We start from the raw sequence: 25795 nt of genomic DNA on the forward strand, positions 1-25795 counted from the left end.
TTATGTACCCTACACCTTCACATGGTAATCGATATTAAATGTATAGACAACTGATCTATTCAAAATTATTATTTTGAATCACTTAACAATTGGTTTAGGCCTAGTTTTGAATATAATACGTTTTTTTATTATAGTTTTGACTATATATTCAGTATTTTGATTGTTTGGCTTCTTCTCCAACACAACAAAGGGCTTTTCAAGTGGTACTTCTTTACCATAAAGCAAATGATGGCCAATTATGAGAATTGGAATTCCTGATTTTGTAAAATGTAAGTCCCCTATAAATTGATTTTCCAAATTAGCTTCTGAATGAGATTTGATATCACCTTGCAATTCCAAAATGGACCAATTGTTATTTTCATCCTTGGAAGTTCTGAAAACAAAAAAACGAGACTTCAACTTTTTTATGAATTGATTAAAAAAATCTACATAAAGGTACATATATCGTTTACACAAGTCTTTTCATCTGCGTCATTAATATTTCAGAGAACATAAGTTTTGGGGTAGTGAATCGTAGTCGGCACGGCAAAATTAACATTTCTGTAAAATTCGCGTACGCAAAATGCGCGATCCCCTCCCGAGAATCGCTCCATAGTAACTAAATTCCCAAGACCAGGCTGACAATTGACATATTCCCCGCGCCCCTCCGCATCATTGCGTTCACCCAGTAAGCTTAACAAATTATAAACTTCCTTTTGAGACACCTTGTATAATGTAATATTTCCATATATGCAGGGTGTTTCATTTTATACCGGACAAACCTATACAGTCATGTAAATGATACCGGGAGAATCATTTTTGCCTTTTGATATATTTGTTGTCTAGATATTGATGGTGGACTATTTGTAGATAGTTTATTGGGCTATTTTCATCATCTGTGCGGTTAGATGTTTCCGACGTTTCGGCAAACATTCTCCTGCCGTCTTCAGAGTGGTGGTCCTGAGAAGAACCGATTGTTTGGTTCCGAGAAGAACCGTTTGCCGAACTTGGTCTGTCTGGACTTGTACGCACCATACTTTATTCGAGTTCGTATGAGGGTATCGGGTTTTGAACTTTAGTCGTATAGATTGCAATCCCTTCACTCTCACCAGTAGTCTACAGAAGCAGGTGGTAATCTATATGCATTAAGCTTAATATAAGTCACACCTCACTTCCGGTATGCGCAGTTGGGATGCGCGCTAGCCGAATTTTCGGGGTGCGCAGTTGTCCGTCCGAATTCCGACTCCTTTCTAATTTGGTGGTGTCGAGATGCTACCAACCTGGAAGGGTTCAATTTCCTCAGATTAGATCTTATGATTGGTGCCCAGACTTCCTTGATCTCCAGAGACGGCATGCTTATGGGATTCGGTGTGATATCCATGAAGGGTGCTTCTTTTAGTTTCCTCCGTTTTGATCTTTCTTCCTTTGATATCATGGAAGCTTCCATAATATCCCCCGATACCCTCATACGAACTCGAAAAAAGTATGGTGCTTAAAGTCCAGTCTTTCTCAGGACCACCACTAGCAGGCGAATGCTTGCCGAAACGTCCGAAACATCCAACCGCACAGATGATGGAAATAGCCCAATAAACTATTTAACTTATGACATATACCTCGTTTTCGAAGCATAAGCGAGATACAGGGTGTGCAACGTCCTTTCTGACCAATATTCTACTGAGTGTGGTCAGTTATGTATAACCTTTGATGTTATGATTTTTGGTCAAATCAGAGTATTTTTGAGTGCTCAATTCAGAAAAGGTAAAGAACCTTGGAAAGAATTCTAAATGGCGGAAAACCTGCAACGTTTGAAATTTTTTGCCCTCGGTTGTCAAATTGAACTTCATTTTCTGAATCAGCTCATTTTTCTAATAATTTATGTGAGAAAATTTTTTCAAAACCGAACAAACTTTTTTTTTTTACACGTCTACAGATTTTCCGCTATTTCGAATTTTTTTTTCACGGTTCAAAAGGGTAACTTCAAAGGTTATACATTACTGACCACACTCAATAGAATATTGGTCAGAAATGACGTTGCACACCCTGTATCTCGCTTATGCTTCGAAAACGAGGTATATGTCAAAAGGCAAAAATGATTCTCCAGGTGTCATCTACATGACTATATAGGTTTGTCCAGTATGAAATGAAACACCCTGTATAGTTATCTATAGATTACATTTAAAATGTATTCTATATCAATATACATTCATAAGAGATTATATTCAATTTCAAAACTTGAGAATGCTTACTTAAGATTGATGCCAAATTCCTCTCTAGGTTGGAAATTCTTAATTCAGTTTTTGATTTGCATTCACAGAAAACATCGGTACAAATTTCAGGGATTTAATGCTGAGAATCAAACTGATAATGACGGATTTTATTCACATTTAATTGATCGGAATAAAGCAAGATATCAATCCATCCTTGTCTGATTTCTTCCAAAACTTCAATATTATGTTGTTATTCAGCTCCAAAAATTTCAAGCAAAAATATCCACAAATATTATAAGAGCATGTAATTTCCAAAATAGAAAGTTTTCTAATTAGAAGTTGATATATTTCTATCAATCGATAGGATTACTCTCTATTCAATCATAATTTCTGGATGTGCTATAAACTTTTAGGATATCTGCAATAGTTTCATATGGAACCATAGTTGATCAACCTTAGGAAATTGGGAAATTGTCATAACATACACCATAAAGAAATACTAATGAAAACGAAAAAATATTGTTTTTTATTAATTACTAATAGGTAACCATACAAAACTAATCACCAAAAATTCAGTATCTGAATTTTTTAAACAGAGGATGCTTATTCCCTGACGATTTTTTGTATTCATAGTATACGGCATCATCTGCACCAGACATTGAACCCATATGGCCAACTTTTCTACTTCCAGAAGCTAAGTTTCTACCTCCTTCTCCTGGCATTTTTTCATCTTCACAATCAATATCACTGGCTGCAAGTACCTGAAAAAAATTTTAATATATTTTGGAAAATTTACTCTTTCATACTCTGTTTGAATACAATATAAAGTCATTAAAAAATTATTGTAACACGCAGTAGTCTCGAAATAGTTTATTCTAAGCGACAAAAGAGCGTTTTCGAACGCATGAGTGTGGAATTGCCTTCTGCAACGAGTATTAGACGATATTTTCTCTATTTCAGTCAAGTTTCGTGAAATTATGTCGAAATTCAATGAAAAATTCAGGTGTGACTTTTGTATTGTATCTTGGCAGTTGGTGTGACTGTTACGAAAATTTACAGATTACGGAATTTGAATATGAATCGTACTTTTCGAATTTTAAAATAACTTAAAATTACGCATTAAATTCGTGAATTAGATCTGACGAAATCGATTAAACATCACCAGAATTAAGATAAATGGCGAATAATTATGCAAATCATTCCACTATATCCAACTTATTACTTATATTATATTGACAATTATTGACGTTTGTTGAAATTTGATAGGATTGGAAGTCAGTATAAACAACAACAAAACGACAAATATAACTGAAAACGATGCTGTAATGAGCTCATTACATCATTGTTTTTAGAACTGTAATGAACACATTACGATACTGAAATAGAGAATAGTAATTTACGTAACAAGTCCGGAAAATAGGGTTTTTTTGGACGAATAGACAAAATTCCAGGACGAGCGTAAGCGAGTCCTGGAAGTCTGTGAGTCCAAAAAAACCATTTTCGGGCGTGTTGCGTACAATATTTTTTCGGAAACCATGTAAAATAACACTATCGCTGCTGCTTTCCATATTTTATTACGATTGCGATCAAAAAACATGCAAATTTTTGACAACTAATTTCATATGAACTGTCAGCCGTTATCTCGGTTGTTATGGATTCTATGATTCTTTTCCGGCCTAGTCCGGGAAGTACGTACTTTCCGGACTAGGCCGGGAAATGCTACTTTCTCAGAGAAAAAGTGTCCAGGAACTGAGCACTTCCCGGACGGTTGCCGAAAAATTATATTATATTATGACGTGTGTTGAAATGTGATAGGGTCGGAAGTCAGTGTAGAAAACCACAAAATAGCACTGCAATAAACTTATTTTCATTTTCTGAACTTCCTAGTTCCAAACCCGCGATGAGTAAATTGAAAATATTTCAAAACCCACTATGGATTTACGATCATTTATAACAACCCCGTATTTACTTACGATTTTAATGAGAATTTGGTTTCTTGGGAAGGAACAAGTGCTCTATCGATATAAAATATTTTCAGCGGTGCGGTGTTGCACTTACATCAAAAACTACTAACAACTTCGATATTTCAAATAGAACATCCTGTATATTATACTTTTTTTCGATTAGCCGTAGCCTCTTGACTATTTATGTATTAACTTCCTTGTCCGTATCTTTAACGATTTTCAAGTAATTGATTGATTTACTTCTTTTTTTTTTTAAAAAAAACTATCTTCAACTAAACATTCATCACTTCTATGTTGAAATCCCAGAAAGCTGAAATTTTCGATATGGATTACCAATATCCCGTGTATCATTTATGCGTAATAAAATACGTCGCTAATGATACTGGGTTTTTCAAAATCACAGTTTTCAACGAGACATACTAAAATGGTAAAAAGGTTTTTAAATGGAATGAACTGCATATCATAAGATGTATCAAAAGAAAATGAAATTTCGTTTTAGATGATATATCTTCCTATACTTTAATTGTAAGAGCAATTTTTCATTCTAATGCCAAATAGACCTTGTAAATTATGATAAATTGACTATTGACATCCCTTATAAAACATTGTTGAATTTTCTAGCGAATAGTTCATGGAAAAACGATTCAAATGGAAAGTAATAAATGATATACACAAGTTTTGATGAAATAGTCAATTCTTCACGACCTATACAATTAAATTGTGGTAAGAACATAGAAACTTTTCAATAAGATGTGTATCCTGACTTAGAACCAATGAACAAGAGAAAAATTATATGCATTGGCCGTGAAGAATGAACAATTTCTTCAAAAATTAATTCGTGTAATTATTGATTTCCATTTGAATCGACTATAAATTGAATATTCCTTGATAACTTCCACAATATTGTTCATTAAAATTCGTGGCCAAGATTGCAGTGTAGAAATTAAAATTGATTTTCTGTGATAACAAGTAGCGCTTAGCTTGTACCATATCACTTACATTTGTTTACATACTTCAAATCTGGGAACTAAATATGGTACAAGCTAAGCGCTACTTGTAATCACAGATAATCAACACTAATTTCTCCACAGCACTCTTGACCACGAATTTTAATGAACGCTGGTTACAATCAGTACTAATTGTCAAATCATCATAATTTAAAAGGTCTATGACATTTCTTGGATATCTAAAACAAATGTATCTCAATATCGCCATTATTTTAATTAGGAAACCTTACAATTTAGGTATAGGAACATGTGAAATCGTCTGGAAGGAAATGGCATTCTCTTCCAATACATATGATATGCAGGTCATTCCATTTGAAAAAACAAACTTTTTATCATTTCAATATATCTCGTTGAAGCCTGTGATTTTGAACAATTCAGTATCATAAGAGAAGTATAAATAATACCCGGGATATTGGTAATCATACCCAAAATTGTAGCTTTCTAGGATAACAAGGACCGAAGTGATAAATGTTTAATTGAAATTATGTTTTGCACAAAAACACAAGTGTATCAATGAATTACTTGGAAACCGCTAAAGATGTGGATAAGAAAGTTAATACTAAATAATCAAGAGGCTACAGGAGACCGAAAAAATCAATAATGTACAGTGTGTTCTTCCTTACAGAGTGTTCTATTTGAAATATCAAAGTTGCTAGTACTTTTCGATATATGCGGCAACACCCCAAGGCCAAGTGTGATATGGTGTTTATTTTTTCCAAAATAAATTCATTTTTGTTATTCATTACTTTCTCTATGAATGATGATATCAAAATCAAAGTGTCTAATTTTATAGATATCTTAAAAACGAAATTGATATCCGACAAGTATTGCAAAATATAAATGTTATCAAAAACAGTTCTATCTAAGATACAGTGATGAGTGCTGAAATCAGATATGTAAGTACAAAATAATCTAGATCTGACATGGAACCAAAGACCTAAATTAAAGTTTATATTTGAAAAGTTCTTGAGAACAGGATAAGAATTTCGAAGAATTCCGAATATATATGAGGGGAATATTCTGGAGAAGCAATGACCTCATCATTATCAATAAGAAGTATAATTACCTGTTGTAATAGTTGTCCCTGCTCTTCCCTTGTTTTATACATCATATCTTGCTCTTCCTCCATACCTGATAACTTGGTGATTACTTTATAACTATATCCTTGATTCACTAAAAATCTTTGCCTTTTTCTTGAATAAGCCATTTCCATTGTATCTTGTGACACAAGAGTATAAAAAAATGCATTGTATTCTTCTGCGATCGCACCTTTCTTGGCTCTCAATATTCTACCCAATCTCTGAGCCTCTTGCCTCCTAGAACCACCATGTGATGAAATCTGAATCAGCACATTAGCTTCCGGTAAATCAAAAGATGTGTCAGCTACCTTACTCACAAAAATCGTATTCACTTTTGGATTGAATTTAAAATTTTGTAATATTTGTATTCTTTCACCTTGGGATGTTGGACCATAAATGTATGGTTTATTCATTTTGATAGCATAATGTTTCAACGCAAAAACATTATCAGAAAATACTATAGTTTTATCACCCCTTCTTTCATGATAACGAATAAGATATTGGGTTGCTCGAAATTTGTTGGGGTTCATAACATATAATAACATTCGTTTACTTGTTTTGCACATAAGATATTCCCTGTAAAACTCCTGTGTCATAGGACACCAAACTTCAGCACACTGTACTCTGGCGATGAAGCCACGTTTTTGAAGTTCTAACCAATTTGCTTCATAAAGTTTTGGTCCAATTAAAAAATTCAAATCAGCTATTTTATCATCTTCACGAAGCAATGTAGCAGTAAGACCAAGTTTACAATGCGATTGTACAATTGTTAAAACTCTCCTAAACATTTTTGCTGGAATAGTGTGCACTTCATCTAAAACCATAATGCCCCATTCTTGCTCCTGCAACCATTTCATTGTTTGTTCAGCTTCCCAAGATCTTCTTTGCGTATGTGTAATCATTGAATAAGTTGTAACCAATATGCTACAACCCATTGGTTTATCCTTAGCTTCAGATGTGAAACGACAAATCATACTATCATCTGCTGTTGACCACATTTTGAATTGTTGTTTCCACTGTTCTACTGAGACTCCTGAATTACATAAAACCAATGCACGTTTACGAACAGTACAACATGCAGTAACTCCCACTAGTGATTTACCTGCTCCACAAGGTAACACAATAACCCCTGATCGTGCTCTTCCATTTCCAAACATTTTTCTTAAACTTTTTTCCTGGTAAGGTCTCAATACTGCAGATGGTCTCAAGTCTACTTTGATATCAGGATTAACAGTATCATTTCTGAAATCATATTCTGCTAAAAGGGGATGTTCCAATTCTATACATCTTTTTTGAATAACTTCAATTTTCTCTTGATTAACTTCAAAAGAAACTGTTTGCAAAGTATTTTCCTCCTCATCTTCTTCATTATCCATTTTATCATAAAAATTGGTGATATCCTCTGGAACAACTGTACCTTCCTCTGAGGTTTGTTCAGAAGCACCTGACTTTGTACCAAAGTTTGGCACATTCTTTTTTTCTTGAATCTGGAAAATGTATGTCCTTTAACACTTAGTAAAAAAATGTTTTTTGAAATATACTGCAGCTTTATTCATTTCAAACAACATTACAATAAAATATCCCATTTTAAACACTTCATTAGAAGAGTAAATGAACCTGATTAAACCAAATTTACTTGCACTTTTTATGCAATTACTATTCAATAATCAATCAACATTCAGAGAATACTTATAGTTTACCTGTGTAATTAAATCGTCTTCCTCATTTTCAATATTTTTCCTCAACCTGCATTCCTGAATAACAGGATCCTTCAGTAATTTTTGGAGCACTTCTGGATGAGGACTCTCAACAAAATATTTATTATGTTTCAACACCAATTTCACTTTACCATATGAAAGAGTACATAGTTTAATGAATTCAATGATTCCTTCAGGAATACTTGTTTTACTTAATCTCTTTAAGTATTCTATAATATCATTAGTTTGAAGCCCAACACTTACTGCTGCATACAGCGAGTAAGCTGTAAGTTTGTATTCATGAATATGTTCTGGACGACAAACTGGTTCTGATATTGCAATCAAGAAATCATGTGCATGTTTGTACACAGGTGAGAAAGATTCAAGAAATATATGTCCGTTTGGAGCAACCCAAAGTGGACGAGAGGAATTATCTGATTTTAGAATCATTTGGGATCGATAATCTTTGGCTCCAAATTCATCTTCATCTATATTCTGATCATTTTTTTCTGCATCCCTAGCTGCGGCATTGGGTACAGCAGCTTCCTCTCCAGCATCATTAGTATCGTCTTCTTCGTAAGCCCAGAGGTCATCTTCCTCCCTTTTACGTTTTTTGGATTTTTCATTCCTATTACTTTTCTTAGGAGGCCCCATATTATCAATGAATATATTTTTTCGAGATATATATTTTTTTAATTACAACAAATAAAAAAATCACAATGAAACATCATTCATGAATCACTTCAGTTTTATTGTTTTCTTCGAATCAGAGGTTAAATGAAATTGTCATTTTATGGACATAGAGAACAAATTATTGGTTTTATACATTGTGTTCTGTGGTTTCCCCATTTAGGCAAATCTAATCTTCCCTAGCGGCTAAATCACCCTCAAATGAGTAAATAAGCTCAGTTGTGGCTATTTAACCCTAATATTGTTATGTTTTGATCTACTGTTCTCATTTAGTCACGATGAGTGTAATATCCGAATTGGTCTAAAACGATAGGGATTACTGATTATGAATCTGTGGTAAAATTATATTCTGTCTGGCCTGCCAGAAGTTCGTACACAATAACTCTTGAATGGAAAACCTAGAATTCTCGAATGCCGTCGCTAATGAGCGAAATCCTACCTGAGATTCCTTAAATATGGCCCTTTTAGTTTTTTTCCTGATAATTTAAAAATTATCAATTCTGAATTTATATTGGGAGACTTTTTTAAGTTAAATGAGCCAAAAATCTCGAGAAAGAAACATCTTACGGAAAAGTGTTTCGAATAATGGTTTTAAGGGGAAAGTCCACTTATGCCAGAACCTCGTCCATTTAACCCTCCCTTGTGGGAGTGCGGGGGTCAAATTTCAAATTGAACCCAACGTTTTTATGCAAAATCTTTTAATACAATATTTGGGTTTTTTTTCTTATGTTTGTTTATGTTGAAGGCAATTAGGAAATTAATATTATAATTAATAAAGAAGTTTATTTTACAAGGTACATTAGTGTATCTCAGCGAATAAATCTTTCATCCATGTTCAAAGAATACATTATAAAATTCCTTTTATTCTTCTTGCACGGCTTATCCACTAATGTATGTTTGCGATCACCCTTTCTTTCTCATCTATACTTCTCACTGTGTGAATTAAGGTTTCTACTGTTTTAAGTCCAGTCCACTATTCTAATTGTTTCTCTGATTCATCATAATATTTTCAATGTCTAAAAATTTGCCAACTTCTTCAATACGATAAGTGGTCCATCAATAATATCTTCAGAATTATCTCCTTTCAAGATGCACACATTAAATCTAGTCTGACCGTCTCCAATAATTTCAATCAACGAAATTGTCCTTTTTCTTTTCATAAAACACATTTATACATTCTTCGATATCAGCTCCGTCATCGTTCGGCAAAACACGCACGCTCTTCTTGCACTGTCACGAGATCTATCAACCGTTCACACCTTACACCGCTCGCTCTGCACCGGTGCGGATTTACCGAACGGCCCGAACGCAGTAAGTGCAGGCAGTGCCTCTACACGAGTCTTAAAACAAGGACAACGCTATCCGATATTCAATAGGATAGAGAAGGATGAAATATATTTTTACATTGGGACAAATAGCATTAGCTTTGGTCCATAGAATTAATATTTCAATGGTTTGGTCGGTATTACTATTCTATGCTTCCTGAATATAACCCTACTTTTCGGTATATAAAATCACATTCAAAATTCAAATCAATCAAATTTGATCCAGTGTGATTTAGTTGTGAAGATTTGTGTTAACATACAGTAATAGTTAGCTGGTATTGAGTTATAATGTCCAACCAAAATTTACCTTCGTTGGAGGACCTAAAAATCGACGAAGACAATTTTTCTGAAGATGACACTATAGAATATTATGAAGAGACTGGTTCGTCTGGAACAAGCAAAGTTCGGTCGCATCAACTTACTGATAAATTGTTTTCAAAATTTTCTAATAAAATTAATTGTGAGAACTACAACTATGGTGAACTGGACAATAATTCCTGCAATATATTGAAGGAAAACGGTAAGAAATTGTATAATGATCGATTCCGAACAAAAGATAAAAAAGATAGAGCAACTGCTGAGCAAGTTATGGATCCAAGAACAAGAATAGTTGTGTATAAGCTTTTGGAAAGAAAAATTATATCTGAAGTTAATGGTTGCATTTCAACTGGTAAAGAAGCTAATGTTTATTTTGCATGTACTGATTCTAAGGAATATGCTATTAAAATTTATAAAACTTCTATTCTAACCTTCAAAGATAGGGACAAATATGTTTCTGGAGAATTCCGATTCAGGCATGGTTACTGTAAAAGTAATCCTAGAAAAATGGTTAGAACCTGGGCAGAGAAAGAAATGAGAAATTTGACAAGACTGCACACTAATGGCTTACGAGTTCCTGAACCAATTCTATTGAAGTCGCATGTTCTACTCATGTCTTTCATTGGCCAAAATGGCTGGCCTGCTCCGAAACTGAAGGATGTAGAACTTACCCAGTCAAAAGCAAGAGAATTATACAGAGATATTATAATTATGATGTGGAAAATGTATAATAAATGTAAATTAGTGCATGCAGATTTGTCAGAGTTCAATTTATTATATTTTCAAGGAGAAGCTTATATTATAGATGTATCACAGAGTGTAGAACATGACCATCCATCAGCACTTGCATTCTTAAGGAAAGATTGTACCAATATTATGGAGTTCTTCAGAAGAAAAGGTGTTGCTACAATGAATTTGAAAGATATGTTTAACTTCATAACAGATATCACCATAACAGAAAAGAATATAGAGGAATGTTTGCTTGCCTTATCAGAAAAAGCAGCAAATACTGAACTCACAGTAGATGAACAGGTAACCAATAATTTTTTAATTATGTAATCAAATATTATCATTCATTATTGTTTGAGGAAATAATTAAAATTATAATAAAAATATTAATTTCTTTTCTTGAATAATATTTAAGAAAAGAAAGTAATCTTGCGATTCCAAATTTGTGTGAGTTTGATCAATTTGATCAACCATTGCCAATTACACCCTTTTTGCTGATGATACGACTTTCAATGTCTCTGGTAAAACTATGGAGGCGGTCGAGGAATCAGCTGACAAGGCAGAACTTAGAGCACGTGATTGGTTCAGTGCAAACAAACTTCTGCTTAATACCAATAAAACACAGGAGATTTGGTTTGCATTGAGATCTCTGAATGGAAGACCGAATCCAGACTCGGTGAAATTCCTTGGAATTCAGCTGGATCAGAAGCTTAAATGGGATTGCCACATTGAAGAGGTGTGTGGCAAGCTGCGAAGTACCGTGTTTCTGTTGAGAAATCTCTCAGAGTGTGTCTCGATCAAGACGTTACTGACTGCATATCATGCTTTGTTCCATTCTGTGATGTCATATGGGATTATGGCATGGGGTGAAGCAGCAACATCAAGCAGGGTATTTGCCCTACAACGCAAAGCAGTCAGGATAATCGCAGGACTGGGCTACCGTGATGATTGTAGAGAAACTTTTCGTAAACTCGAGGTGCTTACATTTCCTTCGGTCTTTATACTGAGCAGCTTAACTCATGTTAAGAAAAACGAAAAGAATTTTCTTTGTCACGGAGACATCCATGATCACCTTACACGGGGTAGAAGTGACTTGGTGGCCGCCCATTGCAGATTGACAAAAAGCCAGAAAAGACCTGAATATATAGCCATTAAGCTGTTCAATAGGCTTCCAATGGGAATCAGACAGTTACCACTGCACAAATTCAAGAAGACAGTCAAGAAACATCTAGCAAATGCCGCGGTATATAGCACTGAAGAATATCTAAATTAATTTTTTTTCTTTTTTCTCATTACTGTTTGGACATGTGTAAAATTATGTATTTTTAGCACGAATAAATTATTATTATTATTATTATTATCATCCTTTCAAGCAGGGTGACATTCCACTTGGGAATATTGAATGGCACATAGATATGAGTTCAAAATTCTATTTATGAATGTGCTAAAAGATTCTGTTTGGTGTGAAAAAATTTGATGGAAGCGATGGTTGAAAATCATTAATTGTCAAGTTTGGATACTCAATAACCGAGCATTTCAAAAATCGGATGTTTATTCAAATAAAAATCCTCGTATGAACTTCAATGCGTTGAGATGTCGTCAATTATAGTCGAGAATTCCTGAATACGTCGCGCTAAGTAATGAACTCCGCTTTTCATGACTTGGTGGACATTTAATTACTTAGTCACCAGGAACAAGTTTTTACTCTGAGCTGAAATCACTCTGATATCTGAGATTTATGCCATTCATGAAATTTTTTATTGCATTTATACCAATAATTACCTAATACCTCAAGTATTCCTATTCTTAATATATTTGAAACAGAAATTGCAATTTCATAAATTTTATACAGTTGGCCAAGAGATTGACGTCAAAAAGAAAACAACAGGTCCCTCGTGTCATAGCAGAGCATCTAGATTTTCTAAATAAATTATCAAAAGGAGAGGCTTACAACAGGCGGATTTAACGTCCAGGCTTACGCCGACGACATAGTGGTGACGGTTAGAGGCAAGCATGTGGGCCCAATAAGTAGCCGAATGCAACTTGCTCTCAAAACTATTGAAAATTGGTGCGGGGAAGAGGGGCTTACTGTCAACCCCTCGAAAACATCAATAATCCCGTTCACTAGAAGAAGGAATCTCGACCTCAGAGCTCTGGTCTTAAATGGTCAGACTCTGCACTTCTCTAGTGAGTGTAAATATCTAGGTGTTACCCTGGACAGTAAACTGAACTGGGGGAAACATATAGATAAGACTCTTTCCAGAGCCACGGCGGCTATGTGGGCATGCAAAAGACTCTTTGGAAAGACATGGGGAGTGAAACCGAAAATGGTACTGTGGTTATACACAGCGGTGGTACGCCCTATTGTCACCTATGCATCTCTAGCATGGTGGACAAAAACCGAGGAGGTCACCACACGCATCAGGTTGCAGAAAATGCAAAGGCTGGCGTGCATTGGTGTCACAGGAGCTATGCGCACAGCTCCTACGGCAGCGCTGGAGGTCATACTAGACTTGCCTCCCTCCCTTACACCTACATGTAAGGAAATGTAGCCTGCTCGAAGCAATAAGGATTTCCCATAATGGAAAGCTCCTTCCTGGGAACTGGGTTGGACATATGAGGATACTGAATCAACTAGATTCAAACCTCCTCGCAAAACCATCAGATATTATGCCAACCACCTACGATTTTGAAACGCCCTTTGAAACGGTTATAAATGACCGTCATAGTGCAATAAGTTTCATAAATCGTCTAGACAAAAAGTCATCCATATGGTTTACAGATGGATCAAAAACAGAGAAGGGCACCGGCATTGGGATATATGGACCTAGACTGAGGATCTCTAAAGCCCTGGGAAGTGACCCCTTGATTCTACAAGCCGAGATAATGGCTGTTTATGTATGCGCCCAGGAGTGTCTCAAAATGAACCTCAAAGGGGCGCATATCTACATCACCACGGACAGCCAAGCCACGCTGAGATCCCTGGAATCGTGTTGTCAGGGGTCTCTGCTGACTTGGGAGTGCCGTAACACCATAAAGCAACTGGCCAGAGGAAACAAGGTGACTCTACTATGGGTACCAGGGCACTGTGGTGTTGAAGGAAATGAGAGAGCGGACGAGCTTGCAAAAAGTGCATCTAGGCTAAGACCTGCTGGACCTGAGCCTTTCTGTGGGATAGGAAAAGACCAATACAAAGCTGCGGTCCAGCTATGGGAGTTGAACAGTAGGACAATCCACTGGACTAACACTCCTAGACTTGCTCAGGCAAAGAAATTCGTGAAGATTTCACCTACTTACACCAGAAAACTCCTGAAGCTGTCACGAGCGGAGCTTCGGGTGATGGTGGGACTGCTGACGGGGCACTGTCGGTACAAACATCATTTGTACCGTATGGGTAAGTCAGCAGACGAGATTTGCAGGCTCTGTGGATCGGAAGTAGAAACTTCTGAACACTTGATATGCAAGTGTCCAGAGCTGGCTGGCCTAAGAACCATTCACATGGGCAAGCCGGTCCTGGATACCAGAGAGGTAATGGCCAAGGCCCCTAGGGAGGTTGTCAATTTTATTAACGTCGTTGACGACCTCCCTGGGTTTCTATGAATGAGTAGGGTAGTGAACAAAAGATCTGCATGGTCGCAGTTCCCGGAAGGCTCACCGAAGCAAAACGACCCCAGTTCAAATAATAATAATCAAAAAGCATAAATTATAGTAGCCTTCAAGTAGGATGAGAGATAACAAATTTTTTATAGAAATTTATGTTTTCGGTTAATTTTTTAGAATTTTTTGTTTTTCCAACTATATTCTGAAACTATTGTTGGATATGAATAATAACTTTAACATATTTTCATAGATTGAAGAAGAGGTATTCAAAGAAGAGTATATTCCTAAGCGCCTCACTGAAGTTGAAAACTATGAAAGAGATATAAATAATATCAAATCAGGTGAAACCAGCAATTTAGTTTATAAAACTCTGGTTGGTTTAAAATCAGATCTTAGTGGAGTTGCAATACATCCAGAAATATTGGGAAATGATAAATCGGACGATGAAAGTTCCCTATCCTCAGAAGAAGAAGAATCAGTGGTAAATAAGAAACCTTTTGTGGATTGTTCCAGACCAAAACATGAAACTTTAGAAGAAAAGAAAGCTAGAAAAAAAGCAGCAAAAGAAGAAAAAGCAGAGAAACGTAAAACTAAAATTAAGAAACATGAAAAGAAGAGAATTGTAAAAGGAGGTAAAAAATGATTTGATTCTATTTCATTGATTGTAAATACATTTATTTGTATATAATTGTAGAATAATGTTGTGAAAAATATATAAATCTTCTATTTCAACTTTTTTTCCTGTTATCACTAATCATTTTACTGTGGGATAATCAAGTGTATACATGAAATAATGACACAACTTGTGCAGCTCCTCATTCTCAGGGGTAATAATTGAAGAAAAAATAAAAATTTCTTGGAATAAAATAAATAAACCTATAAGCATGAGCAAATTCAAACCCAAAGAATTTCAAAATCAAAATTTGGCTCTAATGTATTTATAAATATAAATCCACCATATGTTTAAAATATTTGTCTCTATCATGGAGTAATTATAATATGTATAGGGAGTATAAGCAATTTTTACGTGTCCCAACATGCTAATGACTAAGTCTTCAGCTTGTGATATATTTTCAAATGCACTATTTTACTAAATTATTTCGAATATATATTTGAGTGATTCCCGATTGAATTTGAATGGAATTTCCTAATTGTCACATTTACAGTGAGAAGAATATTTATTATTTTTTGTATCTATCTGCTGAAATTCAAGCTTTGCCACCTAAGCATCATTATTCTGATCTTTGCTTCAGCAGTTGTTTCATGTGGATTGAAGTTTGTTTTCTGATATTTTCAGGTACATATTTACTTCAATATATTATTATGAAACTTGATTCACTATAAGACATAACAAGTCTGTTCTGAATCTGAAAATATTGGGGACGAAAAGGTGTTGAAAATTATGAATAGTACTATATAAAAAAAAATTGAAAACAGGTAAAATCCAATGGTATTAGTCTGAATGGTCTAATGTTGACTGGACTGAATTCTCTGGGAGTTATTTTGTTGAAATTTCGTCAAAAGAGATTGACTTTTGTGGTGACGTGAAGAAAATTTTTCACCAAGTATGGATAAGTGAAGAAAATAGGAATTCAAAATGCATTTTATGAAAAAACTTTGGAGAATTATAGAGAGCCATGCATAGTAATGACATTCAGAGCAATATGTTCTCCAGCCTGCGTACAATTTGTAAAAAATTATGATGAGAAAAATTTTTCAGATGGTGAAATTGAAAAATTCTATGTGGATAATTATCCAGACTCGGCTGATGATGAAAAAAAATTGAGTTAAAAACTATGATGATTGCGGGCTTTGAAGTGAGTAGCTGGATATCGAATTCTGTTCCTCTTATGAGTAGAATAACTGAAAACACCCTTTCCCACCAAAACCATCAACCTTTTATTCGAAACATTTATTCGTAAGATATTTCCCCTTCGAGATTTTTTTATTCAACTTGAAAAAAATCAAATGGAATATAAATATATGACCAGTGGCCTTGTTCAAGCACATCTGGTGGAAAATACAAAACAACTTGTATTTGACAAAAAGGAAGCGCATAAATGGTTCTGTGAACCACAAGAATAGTGTGTAGATTCCTGACTAGCAGATGAGCAATGCCTTGATATACCCAATCTGGCATGATTAACAGCCAAGCCATATTAAGGTGAAAGAAAAAAATATTTACTCACATGAAAAAACTGTCCCCAATATCAAAGCTGTCTTCTCAAACTGTTCATTTGATTTTTGAAGATTGATTTCTCAGTTCAAAAGTTCAAAAATTTTCATTCAAAATTGAATTTCATCATAAAATATGAATAATAATAATGGGGTAAAAAATGTGGCGAAGCTTATTTCCAGAAATTTGTAACACCCTATGGAGTGGACCAGCTACGGCAGCTATTGTCAACTCAAATCACACTGAACCCTGATCTTTTTGAACATTTTGTTTTTTAATCACGACATAATCTTTGTTTTTAATGGAAATACATTTCTTTGAAGTGAAAGCATCAGATGAAAGTGTTGAATAACATTGAAAGGTAAGTTTAGCATATTTTATTTTTTTTAATGGAGATACATTTCTTTGAAGTGGATGCATCAAACAAAACAAATAATATAATAATAATATGGTTTATTCTGTAAGCTAACACTTTTTCCTAGGCTTTTTCTCAAAACAATGTAAGTGTCTCCAGTAAAAACAAAGAGATTATGTCATGGTTAAAGATACATAATATTCAGAAAATATTAGGGTTCAATGTGATGCCGGTTGACAACAGCCACTGTAGCTGTTGCACTTTACAGAGGGTGTTATGAATTTTGCGAAATAAACTTCGTCCCATTATTCCACCTGTATATGCTCAATTTGATATGTCATTGTAACTGAGAAATCAATCTACAATTAAAATAAAAAATTAAAATCAAATGAGAGGTTCGCCAGGAAGCCAACTAAACCTCAAGTATAGAATATAGAGAAAATTTGTGTTGGTTTTGATTGTGACGAATAAAACTTAATCTGGGCAAGTCATACTTATTATTTTTGAACAAAAAATTTATTTATTATTACATTAAATCTACAAATCAACTTAGTTGTTCCCGTAGACTATAAGATTCAATACATTTAACAAATTTCAAATAACTATTACACAGTCTCGAAGATATTGTTAAGTTGTTGCATTCCTTCATACTTGAATAAACAGATCTTCTGCTCAGTTCAGAATTCACTTTCTTGAGATGGAATTTATCCCTATTTTTGGTATTGTGTTGTTGCAACTCACCAGATTTTTCCAACAGTAAATCATTTTTGATAAGATTATTATTCAATTTGTATAACAATCATCAACTGTCTGCATTTATGGAGTTAACATCAGTTTATCAACTCCAATGAAATATTTGGTTGCACAAATTGATATTAAACTAAATTTCAATCTGCAAAAAAAAACATTTCAAGAGGCACATTGCCTATGCTTTTATAAATTTTTGAGGTACTTTGCATTTTGATGTCTAGTTTTATTGTGTGTCCGGCAAAGTATTTACCTCCGGAATGGTTTTTTTTTTTGCAGATTGAAATTTAGTTGAAAATCAATTTGTGCACCCAAATATTGAATTGAAGGTGATAAACTGATATTAACTCCATTCATTCAGACAGTCGTTGATATTGTGATTATCCTTTATTAAAAAATAATATATTTTGACTTGCCCAGATTAGTTCCACTCGTCTCAATCAAAATCATACACTGTAGGTAACTGAAGGTCCAGGATACAGAGTTGGTTTGACCTAATTACAAATTGTAAGGCTAAACATTGCTATCATTTGTAAGAACTATTCAGGGTTGAGATATTCTGATATAGATGACCCAATTTGAAGTTGTAACCTTCTGCAGCAAATTTATATTTCGTCAATATTGGATTTTTTTAATAAAGGTTTATTTTTCAGTATTTAAATATTCAGTGAACTGAATATGAGATTTAATTTAGGTCTACTATATATTAAGGCATTATTAAACCCTATACAAGAATCAGTGAAACTTAGGCAAATTATTGTGTAATTCATCAGAATATTCGTAATAATTTTTCAAATATTTAGTAGATAGGTGGCATAAAATTTACCAATATTATTCTTGATTGCAATAATCGTTGCAATGAATCATCATGTTAATTTAAGATTATATAAATTGTTCATCTCTTACGTTCTTATTAGAATAGGCATGATGTAATGCACTGATGTTTTTTTAGTTTAAGTATGAATTATTATCGAGTGATCACTTCAAACAAAACAATTATACATTCACATAACAATGTTTGAAAATACAATTTTCAAAATAATAATCACAGAATACTAATCTTAGGCGTATATTGGAACTATTTTTTTTCTGATCTACTAAAATTGAGGAATCAAATTGATATATCAATTTAAAAGTATATAAGACGAGTCTGTAATTTACTCATTCACATATGATGGAAATATATTTCTATATTGTGGCTTATAATTTAAATGATCAAATTTTAAAAATAATATCCATATAATCGTTTTCTGTGAATGTACGACCATAGACTAGTTACGAATTGATTGAAAATTAACCTTTACCATAGAGAAACAAACAGAAAATAGTTACAACTCTGTGGTAATCGTTATTTGTTGCACCTAATATGTCTAAAAACCTGGTGAATGCACTAATTAGATTTTGTTTTGCCAATTTTGAGAATATTAGTTAAGCTTCGTTAAGTCAAATGTAGGTGGCCTTGAAACAATGGCACTCACAAAAAAAGTCTACAACTAAATTGAGGGTAATGCAGAGAGCTATGGAACGCGCGATGCTCGGGTTGAGTTTGAGAGATAAGCTGCGAAACGAAGAAATACGACAAAGAACAAAAGTCGTAGATATAATACAGCGCGTGGCAGATCTGAAATGACAATGGGTGGGACACGTGGCTCGTCAAGATCCTAACAGGTGGACGAATAAGCTAACACACTGGTGACCAAGACAGACAAAACGCAGTGTAGGAAGACCGCAACGGAGATGAATAGACGACATTAAGGCTCGAGCGGGGAATGGATGGCATCGGGTGGCACAGAACAGATCGGAGTGGAGTCATTTGAAGGAGGCCTACGTTCAGGAGTGGATGAAGAATGGCTGAGGAAGAAGAAGAAGATGTTTAATTAATAGCGTATTCGACTGGCTGCACCAGAGCGAATTAATTCGAATTTTTGTAGAGGTAAATGACAGAATCAGCTCGAATTAATTCGAACTAGTGCAGCCAGTCGAATACGCTTCAAGTCACTATAGTCATAATTTGTTAATAGCGCCTATGTAGGCTATTAACAAATTATGACTATAGTGACTTGAAGCGTATTCGACTGGCTGCACTAGTTCGAATTAATTCGAGCTGATTCTGTCATTTACCTCTACAAAAATTCGAATTAATTCGCTCTGGTGCAGCCAGTCGAATACGCTATTAATTAGCCTCCTCAGCCATTCTTCATCCACTCCTGAACGTAGGCCTCCTTCAAATGACTCCACTCCGATCTGTTCTGTGCCACCCGATGCCATCCATTCCCCGCTCGAGCCTTAATGTCGTCTATTCATCTCCGTTGCGGTCTTCCTACACTGCGTTTTGTCTGTCTTGGTCACCAGTGTGTTAGCTTATTCGTCCACCTGTTAGGATCTTGACGAGCCACGTGTCCCACCCATTGTCATTTCAGATCTGCCACGCGCTGTATTATATCTACGACTTTTGTTCTTTGTCGTATTTCTTCGTTTCGCAGCTTATCTCTCAAACTCAACCCGAGCATCGCGCGTTCCATAGCTCTCTGCATTACCCTCAATTTAGTTGTAGACTTTTTTTGTGAGTGCCATTGTTTCAAGGCCATATGTCGCCACTGGCAGTATACAGGCATCAAAAACTCTTTTTCTCAGGTTTATGGGGATGTTGCTGTTCTTGAATATATATTTCAGTTTTCCAAAAGCTATCCATGTCAGTCTTATTCGCCTGCTCAGCTCCGCTGTCTTATTCTCTCTACCCAATCTTATTGCATGTCCAAGATAAATATATTCTGTTACATTCTCCACCTTTGTAGAATGCAAATAGATGTCTTCCTCGATGGTACTCATTATCTTGGTCTTCGAGATGTTCATCTTAAACACAGTAGCGACAATTCGTTCAAATTGAGCCTAAAAATGGCGAATGGGGACATAGAACCATAGAACTTGAATATAATACAATTCATTGAACTGAACTGACACACGTCATAATCAAAATTATTGGACCTGGTAGTACAGTCGCCGCCAAATAAGATGGCAAATCTAAGGCGCAGAGAGAGCCTCCTTCAGTTTTGTGCGCAACCAAGTTCTCGATTGGAACAAAATTTTAGTTCATTTTATCGAGAGTGTTATTACTGTAGAGTTGACTGTGACTGTGGTTTATTGGTATAGAAATATAATGAGTTACACAGGGTGAACTCTAACAAATATTAAATTATATTTCTATGGTATGGTCCGTATATCACCTTGGTTAGTAATGGTGGGTTTATGCAAAGTTCCTAAGGACCAAGACTAAACCTAAGAACTAAGAATTGAACGCTAACAAATCAATGAGGGCGTTTATGCACTTTATTTAAGAACTAACACTAGCACTAGAAAGTTGACCTTTTTTTTAACTAAGAACTAAGAGCTTAGGTAAAATATAGAAGTGCGCGTGCACTCCTATTCCTGATAAAACATTCAACAATCAAATCAGGATTCTCCACGCCTATGGCTCGCACCATCAAGATAGAATAGAAGAAGGCGCTATGAGCAGTTATCGTGGTAGAAGAAATGTGTCCACTAGGCAGGGCTAATTCTATTACTAGAATGGGGAAAGATCAGGGTCGGATTAAGTAAACTTTCACGAAGAAATACAAAAAAAAACCGTGTTCATCACTTTTTAAACAGTCCAAGCATTGTTCACAAACAAGTTTCTGTTTCAAATAATATACAACATATCCTGACATATAAATTTTAATATATTAAGAGAATGGTGAAGATGGATATGCAGATAGGCAAAACTTGTGAATACGGATCTGTTCACTACTATGAAATGTTATTGGTCAAAAGTTAACTGAGATCTATATCCAAAATGGCGTACTGGTACCGCTTTAAGTCACGTGATGTCGACTCCTTCTCTATTCTATCTCGATGGCTCGCACACACAATCGGCTAGCTCGATTGTGATTGGTGACACTAAATTTCCATCTCTCTTGTATTCGGGATCGAGCACAATGTTTACTTTCCATTCCTTCACCAATCACAATCGAGCTAGCAGATTGTGTGTGCGAGCCATAGGCGTGGAGAGTTCTGATTTGATTGTTGAATGCTCAATCAGGAATCCTTTTTTCATAACTTCACAATAGCGAAATCATTAAACTGAGAAAAACATTGACCCTTCTGAAACACGAAAGAATTTTTATGAATAAATCTCATTGTAAACTATTTTTGAGTATGAATTGATAAATTCAAAATTAATCAAATTATGTTACGCTACTGCTGTAGTGTCCCGTCAGACAAGGAGTGACGAATGTTGGCATCAGACCAAATGCATCAGTTACAAGGCGATTTCCGTTCCTCTATTAATGTTCTAAGTTTCAGATAGAATTCGACAAATTCTCATAGCCTTTTGAGGGCATTCGTTAATGATTCTGTGTGGAACTGCTATTTTAATTTTAAGTTAGTAGAGCCACCCTCTAGAAAAAAAAACTAAGGACGCGACAAATTCTTGACAAATTCTGGAATAGGTTTCATTGATTTTTGAGAAAGTGTCTCTGCTAACTTTACAGGGGAAGTATTTTCTGAGATGCATAGAATTATATTCATCTTAGTCTTTTCCTCCCTTTGTCTACTTGTCTATGCTCTACTCCTACTTTTGTATTATCTATGAACTGTACCTTGTACTTTAATCATAGAATACGATCTGTCATTAATCATCATTAATCATTATTTATATTTGATAAATGGCATTATAGTTTTTAGAGAGTTGTCAATATAGAAAAATAAAATAGTTCCTAATAATGTCTGATAGTATCACGTTTAAAGCACAAGCTTATTGTAAAATAATTTTACATGCTTCAAAATATCCACATTGTGCCGTAAATGGAATTCTACTTTCTAAAATAGCATCATCCAAAACAAAAGAAATAACTTTTGAAGATGCAATACCCCTTTTCCATATAGGTCTTAATTTAACACCAATGGCAGAAGTTGCTCTAGCACAAGTAAAAAATGGAATCGAATACGATGAATTTTAATAATCTGATTCATTTTAGATTGATGAACTTGCTTCTAAAAATGGCTTCTGTATTTCTGGGTACTATACTGCTCATGAAAATTTAAGAGAAAACTCTTTTGAGAAAGCGGAGGGTAAAATATCAGATAAAATAACTTCAAACTTCAATCACCCTTGTCTAGTTGTTGTGAGTACATCATATTTTCAATTCATCGTTTTCTTCAATTACTGTGAGAGTTCAAAATTTATTATAATTTATTATACAGGTGGATAATACCAAAGTTGGAACCAACTGGAAATTAGCATTGAAAGTAGCTCAGTTCAGTGATGGAGCTTATAGACCATGTGATACAAATAGAGTATCTTTAAAACCAGAAAAAACCCTTGATATTTGTAATCAACTAATTTACGAAGAAAAATACACAATTTTAAATGACTTTGATAATCATCTTGATGATATAAAATTGGACTGGTTGAATCTTGCATTGAATAAAGAAATTGAAGGACATTTATAATTCAATAAAAATAAAGATTGTAAAGAAGAATAAGGTGATTAATATATATTCTTGTGCATTATATGAGTTAGCAGATGATCTGGTCAACTATTATTTCATCAATCAATTTTGTGCTTTATCAAGTTATTCATAATTGAAATAATTTTTAATGTATATTTGCTACACTTTGCTGTCTTTTAATGACTTTATATTGATCTTTAGTAAACCTTCAGAAATTCAATATGATCATTAAAAAGGTAGCTAGAGTGATATTAGCTGAAACATTCAGAAGCATAGAGAGGATTATTTGTTAGTTCATCAAATATATTTTTAGTATAAGTAGCAAATCTAAAATATTTGGGAATATCTGAATGATAAAATTAATTTATGTGTTTTTTATGAATGCAATTCATGTTTCACAATAAATGGATGAGACAATATTGAATTTTCAAATTTGGAGAATATATGATTTCAACCAAAATAAAATTTATGTCTTGCAATTTTTATAATTCTCCCTTACCTTCAAGGATAAAATTTTTAATTTTTCCTAAAATTTTCACATCTTTTTCTTTATGATTGAAAAAATAAACATTTGATCGAACTGAAACTTAGAAATCAGTTGCAAAATAGTTTAATAAATATTCATGCTAAATTTAATGAGGATTAAATTGTTGAATTTATCTAGCAATTCCATTGAAATTAAGTGTGCATCTAAAGTACATAAATAAAGTGAATCATTCAAAAATTCACCTTTGTCACTTTCACAGCAAAAAAAATAATCCAGTCTGAGGTTTCTTGCACCAAACGATACTTTGCACTTTTCAAATGAACTATTTGAATGAAAAACATTCAGAAGTCAAGGAAGAACTAAAGTAGTTAGGTGCAATAAGCCCCTGATAACCCTCTGTACCATAGGATATCTTTATAATTCTTTCGGTTATTTACAAGAATGGTTGAAGATGCAACATTTATTGGAGTGGTTTGTCAGATTATTTTTAAGAAATGTTCCAATATACGAATGTCCTAAAATAAATTTTTTTCAATATTTTTCTATTTTAGTTTCAAATTTGTATCGAAAATAGACATTATTTTGAAGAAAAAAACCCATTACAACACACTATGAATACCCAAAGTTTAAGTAGGTGGCGGTCAAATACTTTGATTCACTACCATCATCGAGAGATAGAATATTCTATTCTATCTCGATGACTACCACCAAGAATTAGTGCTTAAAAATAATCTCTTTGAAATTGAGGCCTGTTTTTTTGGTCGGTGGGTGTATACCCAACTGCGGTTCCTCTCGTACTGAGCAGGATTACTATCGCAACAACGAGTCATCAGTAGGGTAAAACTAACCTGTCTCACGACGGTCTAATATATGTTTAGTATTCACGGATAGAAATATTTGCTGAATTTATTTCCGGGATGTTCTGTGTAAAAATTTTCCTTTTGAAATTTCCAACTCTATGTCAGTTAGATTTTTTACTTCTGGTATCATGTGAAGTCGAAATGGATAATTGAGCATTTTTTATTATTTTGACAGTGTATGTGTGGAAAAAATAACACTAGGCTCTGAACAAAACATAAAATGTGAATCATTTGAGAAACTATTCATTTCAGGCATAACATTTCTTCACAAAAAAAGAAGCCTACCCATTACCACTACCTGACAGACAAAAAAAATTAGCACTAGCCATTTGAATAAATGGACTTATTGACTTTTTTTGAGGCAATTTTCTAGAAATCGCAGTTTTTTGGACCACCTGTAGAGATGAATAAACATGAATTTGCAGATTTGAAAACTTTTTAGAAATTCAATAAAAAAAAATCGTACAATTATCTTGAACGTTTTTCAAGACAGGATCTGTACTTTAAACCATTATAACCAAAAAAATTAAAAAAAAAAGGCTTCATCAAAAAGTACCATAGACAAATGATACCAAGTCGGGTATTTAAAAACCAGAATTTCATTGAAATTATGAGAATGATTTAAAAATTGGGTATTCTAAATTGATAAAATAGGGCGGAATCGTGTTTCATCACTTTCGGATCAACCTGTAGATTCAAAAATAATTTAAGCTTATACCCTGAGTACTGTAGATTCTGTCAAAATTTAAATCATTCTCCTTAGCTTCAATTTTCAAGAATTATTGACCGACCTAGTACTATTGACTCACCCTGTATATCATAACTTTTATTAATTTTGAATTTTCCTAGTTCTATGATAGTTTAGTGGTTACACTATATGTACTTATTAATTTGAAATCAAAAATAGAAAAGTTAGAATGTAACTAACAAAATAATTTATATGGATTAGGAAAAATAACAGTTATAGATTTGAGACCTTTGTCATTCAATAATTGTTGGTTGACAGAAAAAAAGAGGTAAGGTTTTTTAGTACAAAACCTCTTCTTGAAACAAGGCCGACTAGTTTCGATTTTAATCATCGTCAG

At 34.1% G+C, this 25795-nt stretch overlaps 3 protein-coding genes across 3 annotated transcripts; 2 read left to right on the forward strand and 1 right to left on the reverse strand.

Moving 5' to 3' along the window:
- Positions 1-239: 239 nt before the first annotated feature.
- On the reverse strand, positions 240-8746 carry LOC123672093 (general transcription and DNA repair factor IIH helicase subunit XPB). Its single transcript, XM_045606078.1, has 4 exons — positions 7937-8746; positions 6224-7723; positions 2752-2947; positions 240-373 (listed from the first exon to the last, which is right to left on the reverse strand). Exons 1-3 carry the CDS (start codon positions 8585-8587, stop codon positions 2759-2761), a joined length of 2340 nt encoding a protein of 779 aa, XP_045462034.1. The 5' UTR covers positions 8588-8746; the 3' UTR covers positions 240-373; positions 2752-2758.
- A 1049-nt stretch (positions 8747-9795) lies between these two features.
- Positions 9796-15327, forward strand: LOC123672094 (serine/threonine-protein kinase RIO1-like). The gene is made up of 2 exons (XM_045606079.1): positions 9796-11298; positions 14846-15327. The coding sequence occupies exons 1-2, from the start codon at positions 10237-10239 to the stop codon at positions 15236-15238; spliced, it is 1455 nt and encodes a 484-aa protein (XP_045462035.1). The 5' UTR covers positions 9796-10236; the 3' UTR covers positions 15239-15327.
- Positions 15328-22529: 7202 nt separating this feature from the next.
- LOC123673152 (ER membrane protein complex subunit 8) lies at positions 22530-24387 on the forward strand. The gene is made up of 3 exons (XM_045607600.1): positions 22530-22837; positions 22889-23035; positions 23115-24387. Exons 1-3 carry the CDS (start codon positions 22634-22636, stop codon positions 23361-23363), a joined length of 600 nt encoding a protein of 199 aa, XP_045463556.1. The 5' UTR covers positions 22530-22633; the 3' UTR covers positions 23364-24387.
- The last annotated feature ends 1408 nt before the right edge of the window (positions 24388-25795 follow it).

This window comes from Harmonia axyridis, chromosome 2 (assembly GCF_914767665.1).
Source record: "Harmonia axyridis chromosome 2, icHarAxyr1.1, whole genome shotgun sequence".
NCBI lineage: Eukaryota > Metazoa > Arthropoda > Insecta > Coleoptera > Coccinellidae > Harmonia > Harmonia axyridis.